This window comes from Neomonachus schauinslandi, chromosome 11 (genome assembly GCF_002201575.2).
Source record: "Neomonachus schauinslandi chromosome 11, ASM220157v2, whole genome shotgun sequence".
Classification (NCBI taxonomy): Eukaryota; Metazoa; Chordata; class Mammalia; order Carnivora; family Phocidae; genus Neomonachus; species Neomonachus schauinslandi.
In genome coordinates this window covers 10,647,846-10,663,187 of record NC_058413.1, presented here as the reverse complement: position 1 = coordinate 10,663,187, position 15,342 = coordinate 10,647,846, and the positions used below count along the sequence as shown (strand labels likewise).

Here is a 15,342-nt window from a genome sequence, read left to right as displayed (position 1 = left end):
GTTTATTGATTTCAAAATTCCACCTTCCCCTTCTTCAAATCCAGTAAATCAGTTTCTCCTCTTCTTTGGGACCCTTGTTTCTCTAACCGTAGCATTTATGTCATTCTGTCTTGTGTTACAGCCATGTACATTACCCCTGAGTGCCCGGTTCATTCCACGTCTCCAAGAGCATCAAGCACAACCCTTTCTTCTCCACACAGATACCATTAAATACTGCCCAATTGAATTGCATTTAACTGCTGCCTTGGCCAAAACAGGAAGCAAATATAGGAGGGGAAGCTGAGCTCTAAGCAGTTGGTGACCTGGCCTACACCTAGGAGAAAAGTGAAAAGGACTTTGGATCCTTCTGAATATATCACCCAACAGAGCCTAGTTTGTTCATTCTTTCAGGAAATCAGGTTGCCTACAGCAAAGAATTGGGAACAGGAGCAAGAGAGCCTTAGCTGCTGGCAGAGCAAAGTGAGTATGTATAGTCTAATGGTTTTTATGAATAATGGAGGGATGGTGATAAGATTTTTCTGCCAAATGAGATATGATGAATCTGGGTGTGGGGTGGGGCACGTGGCAGGGTTTATTGTACAAACTTTTTAAGGGTCTGCTCCAAAAAAGAAAATAAATTTTAAAAACCAGACCAGAATTCATAAGTAGCCTAGAAAATTGGATACCCAAAGTCCATAACAGCCACTAGCAACAGGGCTTCTCCTAAGGAGGATGATCCCCATTTAACTAATATTTATGTGACTGGGATCTTGGGAAATTCATGTCCACTCTCCCAGCCTCAGCTTCCTTTTCTAGAAATTGAGAGAATTGGACTCACAGTACTCCAAAAGACTTTCCACCTCTGAAGTTGTGTAATCAGATGGTATTACTATATGCAAAGTACCATGCTAAGTACTATGAGAGATTCAAAAATGAGAAAGACACAGCCCTTGCCTTCTGGCAGAGTTTAGCTTCTTTGAGCCTTACTTTTCTCACCTATAAAACTCATCCAGTGTGAGGATGAAAGGAGATGTGTTTGTAAAGCTCTGACTGCCTGGCACTTCATAAGTGTCCCATAAATGGTATGTCATAGTATCTCTAAAATGAGATTAATCAATGGCATTAATAAATGGGTTAAGATGCTCAAATGAGCTACTGGAGGCAGAAGTCCTTTTTCAATATAAACATCAGTGCCTATGTGAGAGACAAGTCTATCACATTTGTGTTTTAACAGCATGGATCCAATGGCTTCAGCAGGACCCATGGACAATTCTGTGTTTGTGCAGGCACCCCCACAACAGCTATCCTGCGACCCAAGAAGGCTTGTGTCAGATGGCCCTGTATCCAAGCAACCAGCCCCAAGTACACACATACTTCCTGTGAACCCACTGGGTTTGAAGCCATCTGTGAGTGAGCAACCTGTCCTGAGAGCTTTGAAGGAGGGCAAAGCCTTAGGGGTAAGGGAGATTTCACTCTGCAGGCCAGGGGTCACTGGCTGGAGTCAGACGAGGGGGGAGGCTTGGCAATACAGAAACTCCAAATCCAGCAAGCAGCATTGGAGCTGACCCAGCCTTGCCAAACTCAGGTCTACCAGAAATCTCAGCTGTGCAACATCACCAGGGTCTCAGTATGGGGCCTTGTATTTTCTGCCTTAGGCATTTTAAGAAAGAGGAAGAAGAGTAACCAAAAAAAAGGTGGTAAATTTGAATGTTAGTCCTTTCTTTTATTTATTCTATTTATATTAAATCATCAGAATAGACAAATCCATAGAGAGAGAAAATAGATTAACTGTTGGGGGTGGAGTTGCCAAGGGGAGACTGAATGGTGGGAGTGTGAGAGGTAAAGGGCATGAGGTTACCTTTTTTTTATTCTTTATTTAAATTCAATTTAATTACCATATACAGTACTATTAGTTTCAGGGGTAGAGTTTAGAGATTCATCACTTGCATATAACACCCAGTGCTCATTACATCACGTGCCCTAATGCCCATAACCCAATTATCCCTTCCCCTCACCCAGCTCCCCTCCAGCAATCCTCAGTTTGTTTCCTAGAGTTCAGTGTCTCTTATGTTTTGCCTCCCTCTCTATTTTCATGTTATTTTATTTTTCCTTCCCTTCCCCTGTGTTCATTTGTTTTCAATGTTGGTCCTGTTGCCAGTGTCCATGTTGATCCATGTGGTCTCTGGAAAAAAGTGGGAGTACCAAGCCACAAGGTGGAATCTAAACCCAGAACCCTTGAATGGAATCTTTAGCCATTAGGGGAAAAAAGCAGCTTAGACAACCAACAAAATAACAGTTCACAGTAGTTTTCTCCTGAAAGGCTGTCCTGGACAGGACCAGGAGAGGCCCATTTCATTGCATAGCTGAAAAATGACAATCACGGATTCCAATCCAGACAGCCTAAGCTCAGATCTTAGCTCCACCCCCACTTAGTGCTCATGGGAGTGTCAGTTGATACAACCTGTACAGAGGGCAATTTGTATCTGCCAAATATACAAAATACTCAATAATTCCATTTCGGAGCCTCTGTCCTGCAGATATGCCTGATGTGTATGAGCTTATTTACTGCAACATGCTTTGTGATGACAATAGAATGGAACAATCAAAATATCCACCAATATAATACTGGCTAAATCAATGTATTATTCAAAGGATAGAATGTAGTACAGCTCTAAAGAGAACAAGATATCTCTTTGTGCAATGATATGGACATCCCCCAAGATATATCTTTGATGGAAAGAAAAGATAGGGGACAGACATTGTATACAGGCTATTACCATTTGTACAAATTTAAGGAAATAGCCAGGCGGTGGGGGCAGTGGTGCCGGCCAGGTGCGCAGTGAGCGCATGGAGGGGCACGCACCCAGCAGATGTCCCAGCTGGGGCCAGAGAGTGCCAGATTCTATTCACTGGTGGAGGAGTAGGGGACCCTATTTCAACTGGTCCCCGGAATTGAGCTGGATATCTACCAGACCACTCTGAGCACCCACAAAACCAGCCTGAGATGTAAGAAGATCTGGATCTCTACAAGCAGAATATTGCAGGTGGTTGGTTTTGAGGTACGAAGTGGGGAGCCATGATTCCATGGGCAGATATAAGAGGATAAACGGCAGCGGGAGGGTGCCTGGCCGTGGGGATCCTACACCGCCGGTGAGCGACAGCCTCGTGCGCTGACGACGGGGCACAGACTAGCAGACCGGTAGCGGCGGGGAAAGGACTTCAGGGCAGCCCCCAGGGCGGAAACCTGGAGTGGCGGGGTCATGCCTGTGAACTGGGAGCGGCTGGCGGTTTTAGAAGCATAAAGGGCAGAGACAGCCCTGACCTGGAGGCAGGACTGGGAGCGCTGTGGAGGGGCGCACAACCCAGGACGCTGCAGTTTATAGCAGCATGGACAGAAACAGAGATGGTGTGGCCTGGAGAACTCACTGAAGAACAGACTGCGGTCTCTCTGCTCTGAGGCAGAGGGTTGGAAACAGTCTCTTCTGCTCTGACTCATGGAAGAGATACGTAAAGCCGCCAAGGAAAGCCACCAGAGAACAAAAGCCCCAAAAACTGATTCCCACTGAGCCCATCCCCCGCCACAGGGGGGCAGGGCAACTCCGCCCAAACAGCGTTGCCTGAGTAACAGCACAGCAGGTCCCCTCCCCCAGAAGACAGGCTGGGAAAACAAGAGGCCAGCAACCCTAAGGTCCCAAGAAAACAGGTGCATCTTGCTTGGGTTCTGGTCAATAATTTGGACTCTATACATTCCCTCAAACACCCATCAACAGAATGACTAGGAGGAGGAACCCCCAAAATAGAAAACACTCAGAGATTATGACTTACGCTGCAGATTTACAAATGGATGCAGATATAACCAAGATGTCAGAGATGGAATTCAGGCTAGCAACCTGTGAAGACAATGGCTAGAATGGAGAAATCAATTAATGGCAACATAGAGTCTCTAAGGACAGAAATGAAAGCTGAATTGGCAGAACTTAAAAATGCTATCAATGAGCTCCAATCCAATCTAGATAATCTAACAGCTAGGGTAATTGAGGCAGAAGAACGAATAAGCGACCCAGAACACAATATAATAGATAAAAAGGGAAAAGAGGAGTCCAGGGAAAAACAACTCAGAATCCATGAAAATAGAATCAGAGAAATAAGTGACACCATGAAGCATTCCAATGTCAGAATAATTGGAATCCCAGAGGGAGTGGAGAGAGAGAGAGAACTAGAAGATGTATTTGAACAAATCGTAGCTGAGAACTTCCCTAATCTGGGGAATGAAACAAACATTCGCGTCCTAGAGGCAGAGAAGACACCTCCCAAGATCAAGGAAAACAGGCCAACACCCCGGCATGTAATAGTAAAACTTGCAAATCTTAGAACCAAGGAAACCATCTTAAGGGCAGTTAGGGGGAAGAGATTCCTTACGTACAGAGGGAAGAACATCAGAATAACGTCAGACCTATCCACAGAGACCTGGCAAGCCAGAAAGGCCTGGCAAGACATATTCAGGGTACTAAATGAGAAGAACATGCAGCCAAGAATACTTTATCTGGCAAGGCTGTCATTTAGAATGGATGGAGAGATGCAGAGCTTCCACGACCAGCAGAAACTGAAAGAATATGTGACCACTAAGCTGACCCTGCAAGAAATATTAAGGGGGATTCTATAAAAGGAGAAAGACCCCAAGAGTGATATACAACAGAAATTTACAGGGACAGTCTATAAAAACAACGTCTTCACAGGAAACATGATGACAATTAATTCATATCTTTCAATAATCACTCTCAACGTGAATGGCCTAAACGCTCCCATAAAACGGCACAGGGTTGCAGATTGGATAAAAAGACAGGACCCATCCATATGCTGCCTACAAGAGACTCATTTTGAACCTAAAAATACATCCAGACTGAAAATGAAGGGATGGAGATCCATCTTCCATGCCAGCGGACCTCAAAAGAAAGCTGGGGTAGCAATTCTTTTATCAGACAAATTAGATGTTAAACTAAAGTCTGTAATTAGAGACACAGAAGGACACTATATCATTCTTAGAGGGTCTATCCAACAAGAAGACCTAACAGTTGTAAATATCTATGCCTCCAACGTGGGAGCAGCCATCTACATAAGCCAACTGTTAACCAAAATAAAGTCATATTGATAACAATACGTTAATTGTAGGAGACCTCAATACTCCACTCTCAGCAATGGGCAGATCATCTAAGCAGAAAATCAACATGGAAACAAGAGCTTTGAATGATACATTGGACCAGATGGACCTCATAGATATGTACAGAATATTCCACCCTAAAACAACAGAATACTCATTCTTCTTGAGCACACATGGGACTTTCTCCAGAATAGACCACATACTGGGTCACAAATCAGGTCTCAACCGATGCCAAAAGATTGAGATTATCCCCTGCATATTCTCAGACCACAGTGCTTTAAAACTGGAACTCAGTCACAAGAAAAAAATTTGGCAGAAATTCAAACACTTGGAAGCTAAAGACCACTCTGCTCAAGAATGTTTGGGTCAACCAGGAAATCAAAGAAGAACTTAAACAATTCATGGAAATCAATGAGAACAAAAACACATTGGTCTAAAACCTATGGGATACTGCAAAGGCGGTCCTAAGGGGGAAATACATAGCCATCCAAGTCTCACTCAAAAAAATAGAAAAATCCCGAATTCACCAACTAACTCTACACCTTAAAGAACTAGAGAAAAAGCAACAAATGATGCCTAAGCCACGCATTAGAAGAGAAATAATTAAAATTAGAGCAGAAATCAATGAATTAGAAACCAGAAACACAGTAGATCAGATCAACGAAACTAGAAGTTGGTTCTTTGAAAGAATTAATAAGATTGATAAACCACTGGCCAGACTTATCCAAAAGAAAAGAGAAAGGACCCAAATTAATAAAATTATGAATGAAAGGGGAGAGATCACGACTAACACCAAGGAAATAGAAACAATTATTAGAAATTATTATCAACAACTATAGGCCAATAAACTGAGCAATCTAGATGAAATGGAGGCCTTCCTGGAAACCTATAAGCTGCCAAGACTGAAACAGGAAGAAATTGACAACCTGAATAGGCCAATAACCAGTAACGAGATTGAAGCAGTGATCAAAAACCTCCCAAAAAACAAGAGTCCAGGGCCTGATGGGTTCCCTGGGGAATTCTACCAAACATTCAAAGAAGAAATAATACCTATTCTACTGAAGCTGTTTCAAAAAATAGAAACAGAAGGAAAACTTCCAAACTCATTCTATGAAGCCAGCATTACCTTAATCCCCAAACCAGGCAAAGACCCCATCAAAAAGGAGAATTTCAGACTGATATCCCTGATGAATATGGATTCCAAAATCCTCAACAAATTCCTAGCTAATAGGATCCAACAATACATTAAAAGGATCATCCACCACGACCAAGTGGGATTTATCCCCGGGATGCAAGGGTGGTTCAACACTCGCAAATCAATCAATGTGATAGAACACATTAATAAGAGGAGGGAGAAGAACCATATGGTCCTCTCAATTGATGCAGAAAAAGCATTTGACAAAATACAACATCCTTTCCTGGTTAAAACTCTCCAGAGTATAGGGAGAGAGGGAACATTCCTCAAGTTCATAAAATCCATCTATGAAAAACCCACAGCGAATATCATCCTCAGTGGGGAAAAGCTGAGAGCCTTTCCCTTAAGATCAGGAACACGTCAAGGATGCCCACTCTCACCACTATTATTCAACATAGTACTAGAAGTCCTAGCAACAGCAATCAGACAACGAAAAGAATTAAAAGGTATTCAAATTGGCAAAGAAGAAGTCAAACTCTGTCTTTTCGCAGACGACAGGATAATTTATGTGGAAAACCCAAAAGACTCCACCCCCAAATTACTAGAACTCATACAGCAATTCAGTAATGTGGCAGGATACAAAATCAATGCACAGAAATCAGTTGCTTTCTTATACACTAACAATGCAACTGTAGAAAGAGAAATTAAAGAAACGATTCCATTTACAATAGCACCAAAAACCATAAGATACCTCGGAATAAACCTAACCAAAGAGGTAAAGGATCTATACTCTAGGAACTACAGAACACTCATGAAAGAAAATGAAGATACAAAAAGATGGAAAAATATCCCATGCTCATGGATCAGAAGAATAAACATTGTTAAAATGTCTATGCTACCCAGAGCAATCTATACCTTCAATACCATCCCGATCAAAGTTCCAATGACATTTTTCCAAGTGCTGGAACAAATAATCCTAAAATTTGTATGGAATCAGAAAAGATCCCGAATCGCCAAGGAAATGTTGAAAAAGAGAAACAAAGTTGGGGGCATCACGTTGCCCGATTTCAAGCTATATTACAAAGCAACTCGACCATTCTCTAACACCATTCACAAAGATAAACTCAAAGTGGATGAAAGACCTCAATGTGAGAGAGCAATCTATCAAAATCCTAGAGGAGAACATAGGCAGTAACTTCTTTGACATCGCCTACAGCAACTTCTTTCAAGATACATCTCCAAAAGCTAGTGAAACAAAAGCAAAAATGAACTTTTGGGACTTCATCAAGATAAAAAGCTTCTGCACAGCAAAGGAAACAGTCAACAAAACAAAGAGGCAACCCACAGAATGGGAGAAGATATTTGCAAATGACGCTACAGATAAAGTCTGGTATCCAAGATCCATAAAGAACTTCTCAAACTCAACACCCAAAAAACAAATAATCAAGTCAAAAAGTGGGCAGAAGAGATGAACAGACACTTCTCTGAAGAAGACATACAAATGGCTAACAGACACATGAAAAAATGTTCATCATCATTAGCCATCAGGGAAATTCAAATCAAAACCACATTGAGATACCACCTTATACCAGATAGAATGGCAAAAATTGACAAGGCAAGAAACAACAAATGTTGGAGAGGTTGTGGAGAAAGGGGAACCCTCTTACATTGTTGGTGGGAATGCAAGTTGGTACAGCCACTTTGGAAAACAGTGTGGAGGTGCCTCAAAAAATTAAAAATAGAGCTACCCTATGACCCAGCAATTGCACTACTGGGTATTTACCCCAAAGACACAGATGTAGTGAAAAGAAGGGCCATATGCACCCCAATGTTCATAGCAGCAATGTCCACAATAGCCAAACTGTGGAAAGAGCCGAGATGCCCTTCAGCAGATGAATGGATAAAGATGTGGTCCATATATACAATGGAATATTACTCAGCCATCAGAAAGGATGAATACCCAACTTTTACATCAATATGGATGGGACTGGAGGAGATTATGCTAAGTGAAATAAGTCAAGCAGAGAAAGTCAATTATCATATGGTTTCACTTATTTGTGGAATATAAGGAATAGCATGGAGGACATTAGGAGAAGGAAGGGAAAAATGGGGGGGGGGGATTGGAGGGAGAGATGAACCATGAGAGACTATGGACCTGAGAAACAAACAGGGTTTTAGAGGGGAGGGGGGAGGGGGGATTGGTTAGCCTGGTGATGGGTGTTAAGGAGGGCACGTACTGCATGGAGCACTGGGTGTTATACGAAAACAATGGATCGTGGATCACCACATCAAAAACCAATGATGTATTGTATGGTGACTAACATAACATAATAAAATTAAAAAACAAAACAAAGAAAAAAATTTTAAGGAAATAATATATTTGAATTTGCTGCCGTGTTTGTAGCATATACACACACACATATATACATACCTAATATATCTATGTATATGTATATATACCATTTGTGGAAGAGTGTATCTATGTTAGTTTCCTAGGACTGTCATAACAAAGTACCACAACCTGGGTGGCTTATAACAACAGAAATTGTCTCACAGTTCTGGAGTCCAGAAGTTCGCAGTGAAGTTGACCACAGGACCATGCTCCCTGCAAAGGCACTAGGGGAAGTTCTGTTCCAGGCCTTTCTCCCAACTTCTGGTATTTCCTTGGCTTGTGACAGCACAACCCCAATCTTGATATGCATGGAATTCCCCTGTGTGCTTGTGTGTCTCTTCATGTCATTCTTTTGAAGGGACAGCATCATATAGGATTAGCGACACTCCCTACTCCCATAATACCTCATATTACCTAATTACATCTGCAACAACCCTATTTCCAAATAAGGTCATATTATCAGGTACTGGGGATTAGAATTTCAATATGTTAATTTGGTGGGGGAGAGGCAGACACAATTCAATCCATAAAAATATCCTAAATAAATAATAGATGAACACAAAGACTTATCCACAAGGATGTTCATTACAATATTATTTTATGAAAATACAAAAACAGTCTTAACTATTCAATATCTCTGTTCCAACTACTCCACAAAACATCACATGATGGAATCAGGCAGCTTTTTAAAAATGTGTTTGAAGAACACTTAATACCACAGGGATGTGTACCTGATAAAATATTAAGTTAAATGTACAGAACCATCTTGTGTTCCACCACCACCACCCCCATGGCCATTTCATCCCCAATTTATATTTTAATTCAATTAGCCAACATATAGAATATCATTAGTTTCAGATGTAGAGTTCAATAATTCATCAGTTGCATACAACACCAGTGCTCATCACATCCATGCCCTCCTTAATGCCCATTACCAATTACCCCATTCCCCCACCCACCTCCCCTCCAGCAACCCTCAGTTTCTTTCCTATAGTTAAGAGTCTCTCGTGGTTTTTCTTCCTCTCTGATTTCTTTCCATTCTGTTTTTCCCTCCCTTCCCCTATGATCCTCTGCCCTGTTTCTTATAACCCTCATATGAGTGAAACCATATGATAATTGTCTTTCTCTGATTGACTTACTTCGCTCAGCATAATACCCTCCAGTTCCATCCACTTCAATGTAAATTATAAGATTTCATCCTTTACAATGACTGAGTAGTATTCCATTGTATATGTATACCACATCTTCTTTATCCATTCATCTGTCAATGGACATCTGGGCTCTCTCCATAGTTTGGCTATTGTGGACATTGCTGCTTTAAACATTGGAGTGCAGGTGCCCCTTCAGATCACTACATTTGTATCTTTGGGGTAAATACATAGTAGGGCTATTATTACTGGGTCATAGGGTAGCTCTAATTTTAACTTTTTGAGGAACCTCCCTGCTGTTTTCCAGAGTGAATGCACCAGCTTGCATTCCCACCAAGAGTGTAGGAGGGTTCCCCTTTCTCCACATCCTCACCAACACTTGTTGTTCCCTGTCTTGTTAGTTTTAGCCTTTCTAACTGGTATGGTATCTCATTGTACTTTTGATTTGTATTTCCCTGATGCCCAGTGATGTGGAGCATTTTCTCATGTGTCTGTTAGCCATTTGTATGTCTTCTTTGGAGAAGTGTCTGTTCATGTCTTCTGCCCATTTCTTGACTGGATTATTTTTTCTTTGGGTGTTGAGTTTGATAAGTTCTTTATACATCTTGGATACTAGCCCTTTATCTGATATGTCATTTGCAGATATCTCCTCCCATTCAGTAGGTTGCCTTTTAGTTTTGTTGACTGTTTCCTTTGCTGTGCAGAAGCTTTTTATCTTGATGAAGTCCCAATAGTTCATTTTTCTTTTGTTTCCCTTGCCTTTGGAGAGGTGCCTAGCAAGAAGTTACTATGGCCAAGGTCAAAGAGGTTGCTGCCTGTGTTCTCCTCTAGGAGTTTGATGAATTCCTGTCTCACATTGAGGTCTTTCATCCATTTTGAGTTTATCTTTGTGTATAGTGTAAGAAATGGTCCAGTCTCATTCTTCTACACGTGGCTGTCCAATTTTCCCAACACCATTTGTTAAAGACACTGCCCTTTTTCCACTGGATATTCTTTCTTACTTTATCAAAGATTAGTTGACCACAGAGTTGAAGGCCTATTTCTAGGTTCTCTATTCTGTTCCATTGATCTATGTGTCTGTTTTTGTGCCAGTATCATATTGTCTTGAGGATTACAGCTTTGTGTTTTGTTTTGTTTTGTTTTGTTTTTAATTTTTTATTATTATGTTCAATTAGCCAACATATAGTACATCATTAGTTTTTGATGTAGTGTTCAACAATTCATTAGTTGGGGTAACCAGGTGAGGGTATTAAGGAGGGTACATGTTGTGATGAGCACTGGGTGTTATACACAACTGAGGATTACAGCTTTGTAATACAGCTTGAAGTCTGGCATTGTGATGCCACCAGCTTTGGTTTCCTTTTTCAACATTCTTCTGACTATTCGGGGTCTTTTCTGGTTCCATACAAATTTTAGGATTGTTTGCTCCAGCTCTGTTAAAAATGTTGATGGTATTTTGATAGGGATTGCATTGAAAGTGTAGATTGCTCTGTGTAGCATAGACATTTAAACAATATTTATTCTTCCAATCCATGAGCATGGAATGTTTTTCCATCTATTTGTGTCTTCCTCAATTTCTTTCATAAGTGTTCTGTAGTTTTGAGAGTATAGATCCTTTACCTCTTTGGTTAGGTTTATTTCTAGGTATCTTATGGTTTTTGGTACAATTGTAAATGGGATCGATTCCTTAATTTCTCTTTCTCTGTCTCATTGCTAGTGTATAGAAATGCAACTGACTTCTGTGCATTGATTTTATATCCTGCAACTCTGCTGAATTCCTGTATGAGTTCTAGCAATTCTGGGGTGGAGTCTTTTGGGTTTTCTACATAAAGCAGAGTGATTGTTTGACTTCGTCTTTGCCAATTTGAATGCCTTTTATTTCTTTTTGTTGTCTGATTGCTGAGGCTAGGACTTCTAGTACGATGTTGAACAACAGTGGTGAGAATGGGCATCCCTGTCATGTTCCTGACCTTAGGGGAGAAGTTCTCAGTTTTTCCCCATTGAGGAAGATATTTGCTGTGGGCTTTTCATAGATGGATATTTTGATATTGAGGTATGTTCCCTCTATCCCTACACTGTGGAGAGTTTTATTCAAGAAAGGATGCTGTATTTTGTCAAATGCTTTTTCTGTATCAATTGAGAGGATCATATGGTTCTTGTCCTTTCTTTTATTAATGTGATGTATCACATTGATTGATTTGCAGAAGTTGAACCAACCTTGCAGCCCAGGAATAAATCCCACTTGGTCGTGGTGAATAACCCTTTTAAAGTACCGTTGGATCCTATTGGCTAGTATCGTGGTGAGAATTTTGGCATCTATGTTCATCAGGGATATTGGTCTGTAATTCTCCCTTTTAGTTTTAGGATGAAGGTAATGCTGGCCTCATAAAATGAGTTTGGAAGTTTTCCTTCCATTTCTATTTTTTGAAACAGCTTCAGAAGAATAGGTATTAATTCTTTAAAGATTTTATTTATTTATTTGAGAGAGAGCACATGAGAGGGGGGAGGGTCAGAGGGAGAAGCAGACTCCCTGCCAAGCAGGGAGCCTGATGCGGGACTCGATCCAGGGACTCCAGGATCATGACCTGAGCCGAAGGCAGTCACTTAACCAACTGAGCCACCCAGGCGCCCATGGTATTAATTCTTTAAATGTTTGGTAGAATTCCCCTGGGAAGCCTTCTGGCCCTGTACTCTTGTTTGGTGGGAGAGTTTTGATTACTGCTTCAATTTCCTTGCTGCTTATGGGTCTGTTCAGGTTTTCTACTTCTTCCTGTTTCAGTTTTGGTAGTTTATATGTTTCTAGGAATGCATCCATTTCTTCCAGATTGCCTAATTTGTTGGCATATTGCTGCTCGTAATATGTTCTTATAATTGTTTGTATTTCCTTGGTGTTGGTCATGATCTCTCCCCTTTCATTCATGATTTTATTAATTTGGGTCCTTTCTCTTTTCTTTTTGATAAGTCTGGCTATGGGTATTAATCTTATTAATTCTTTCAAGGAACCATCTTCTAGTTTCATTGATTTGTTCTACTGTTCTTCTGGTTTCTATTTCATTGATTTCTGCTCTGATCTTTATTATTTCTCTTCTTCTGCTTGGTTTAGGCTTTATTTGCTGTTCTTTCTTCAGCTTCTTTAGGTGTAAGTTTAGCTTGTGTATTTGAGACTTTTCTAATTTCTTGAGAAAGGCTTGTACTGCTATATACTTCCCTCTTAGGACCACCTTTGCTGCATCCCAAAGGTTTTGAACAGCTGTGTTTTCATTTTCATTTTTTTCCATGAATTTTTTAAATTCTTCTTTAATTTCCCGGCTGACTCATTCATTCTTTAGTAGGATATCTTTAACCTCCAAATATTTTAGTTCCTTCCAAATTTCCTCTTGTGATTGAGTTCAAATTTCAAAGCATTGTGTTCTGAAAATATGCAGGGAATAATCCCAATCTTTTGGTAGTGGTTGAGACCTGATTTGTGATCCATTATGTGATCTATTCTGGAGAATGTTACATGTGCACTTGAGTAGAATGTGTATTCTTTTGCTTTAGGATGGAATACTCTGTATATATGTGTGAAGTCCATCTGATCCGGTGTGACATTCAAAGCCCTTGTTTCCTTGTTGATCTTCTGTCCATTGCTGTGAGTGGGGTGTTAAAGTCCCCTACTATCATTGTATTATTATCAATGTGTTTCTTTAGGTTTGTTATTAGTTGGTTGATATAATCCACTGTTCCCAAGTTAGAAGCATAAATATTTATAATTGTTAGATCTTCTTGTTGCATAGACCCTTTAAGTATGATATAGTGTCCCTCTTCATCCTTTACTACAGTCTTTGGTTTAAAATCTAATTTGTCTGATATAAGGATTGCTACCCCAGTTTTCTTTTTTTTTTTTTTAATTTTTTTTTTTTAAGATTTTATTTATTTGCGAGAGAGCATGAGAGGGAGGAAGGTCAGAGGGAGAAGCAGACTCCCCGCCAAGCAGGGAGCCCGATGCGGGACTCGATCCCGCGACTCCAGGATCATGACCTGAGCTGAAGGCAGTCGCTTAACCAACTGAGCCACCCAGGCGCCCCCCCAGTTTTCTTTTGATGTCCATTGACATGATAAATAGTTCTCAACTCCCTCACTTTCAATCTGGAGGTGACTTTAGGTCTAAAATGAGTCTCTTGTAGACACCATATGGATGGGTCTTGCTTTTTTATCCAATCTGATACCCTGTGTCTTTTGATTAGAGCATTTAGTCCATTTACATTCAGAGTAACTATTGAAAGATATTAATTTAGTGCCATTATATTGCCTGTAAAGTCCCTGTTTCTGTATATTGTCTCTGTTCCTTTCTGCTCTATGTTCCTTTTGGGGTTTCCCTTTGCTTACAGGATCCCCTTTAATATTTCTTTCAGGGCTGGTTTAGTGATCGCAAATTCTTTTAGTTTCTGATGGCCCTGGAAGCTCTTTATCTCTCCTTCTATTCTGAATGAATGGATTATCCTTGCTGGATAAAGTATTCTTGGTTGCATGTTTTTCTCATTTAGTACCCTGAATATATCATGCCAGCCCTTTCTGACCTGCCAAGTCTCTGTGGCTAGGTCTGCTGCCAGTCTAATGTTCCTACCCTTGTACTTTAAGTACCTCTTGTCTCAGGCTGCTTTCAGGATGTTCTCTTTATGTCTGAAATTTGCAAACTTCACTATTATATGTCTGGGTGTTGATCTATTTTTATTGATTTTGAGGGGAGTTCTCTGTGCCTCCTGGACTGAATGCCTGTTTCCTTCCCCAGATTAGGGAAGTTCTCAGCTATGATTTCCCCTAAGATAGCTTCTGTCCCTCTCTCTCTTCTTCCTCTGGGACACCAACAATTCTAATGTTGTTTTGCTTTGTGGTATTGCTGATTTCTCAAAGCCTCCTGTCATGGTCCATTAGTTGTTTTTCTCTCTTTTCCTCAGCTTCCTTTTTTCCATAATTTTGTCTTCTATGTCACTGACTCTCTCTTCTGTCTCATTTACCCTAGCTGTTAGAACATCCATTTTAGACTACATCTCAGTTAAAGCATTTTTTATTTTGGCCTGATTAGATTTTATTTCTGCATTAAGAGATTCTCCAGTGTATTTTATGCTTTTTTCAATCCCAGCTAGTAATTTTATAATCGTTATTCTGAATTCTAGTTCTGACATTTTACTTATATCCATATCGATTAAATCTATGGCAGAGTATTACATCTGGTTCTTTCTTTTGTTGTGAATTTCTCCCTCTAGTTATTTTGTTCAGGGAAGAGCAGATGAATGAGAGAATAAAATTAAAAATATCAACCACGACCCCAGTGAAATACACACTAGGCAAATCTGAAGAGGTCAGAAACCAAAAAAGGGGAAAAAGAGAGAATATAATCTCACAGCTGGACAAAACAGGATGATCTACTTGGACCTAGGTGTATTTTGGTCTGTTTGTTAGAAGACACTAAATCCCAAAATTGTAGAGAAAGCAAAAATTATATATATATATATATATATATATATATATATATATATATATATATATA

At 40.2% G+C, this 15,342-nt stretch overlaps 1 protein-coding gene across 1 annotated transcript in view; it reads left to right on the top strand.

Annotated features, from left to right (window-relative positions):
• Positions 1-1,214: 1,214 nt before the first annotated feature.
• The window catches only part of LOC110575868 (membrane-spanning 4-domains subfamily A member 8-like), a 20,543-nt gene continuing 6,415 nt past the window's right edge, over positions 1,215-15,342 (top strand). The window contains 3 exon segments of the mRNA XM_021684889.1: positions 1,215-1,268; positions 1,270-1,344; positions 1,347-1,436. Of these exon segments, the coding sequence (XP_021540564.1) occupies positions 1,215-1,268; positions 1,270-1,344; positions 1,347-1,436 (219 nt within the window).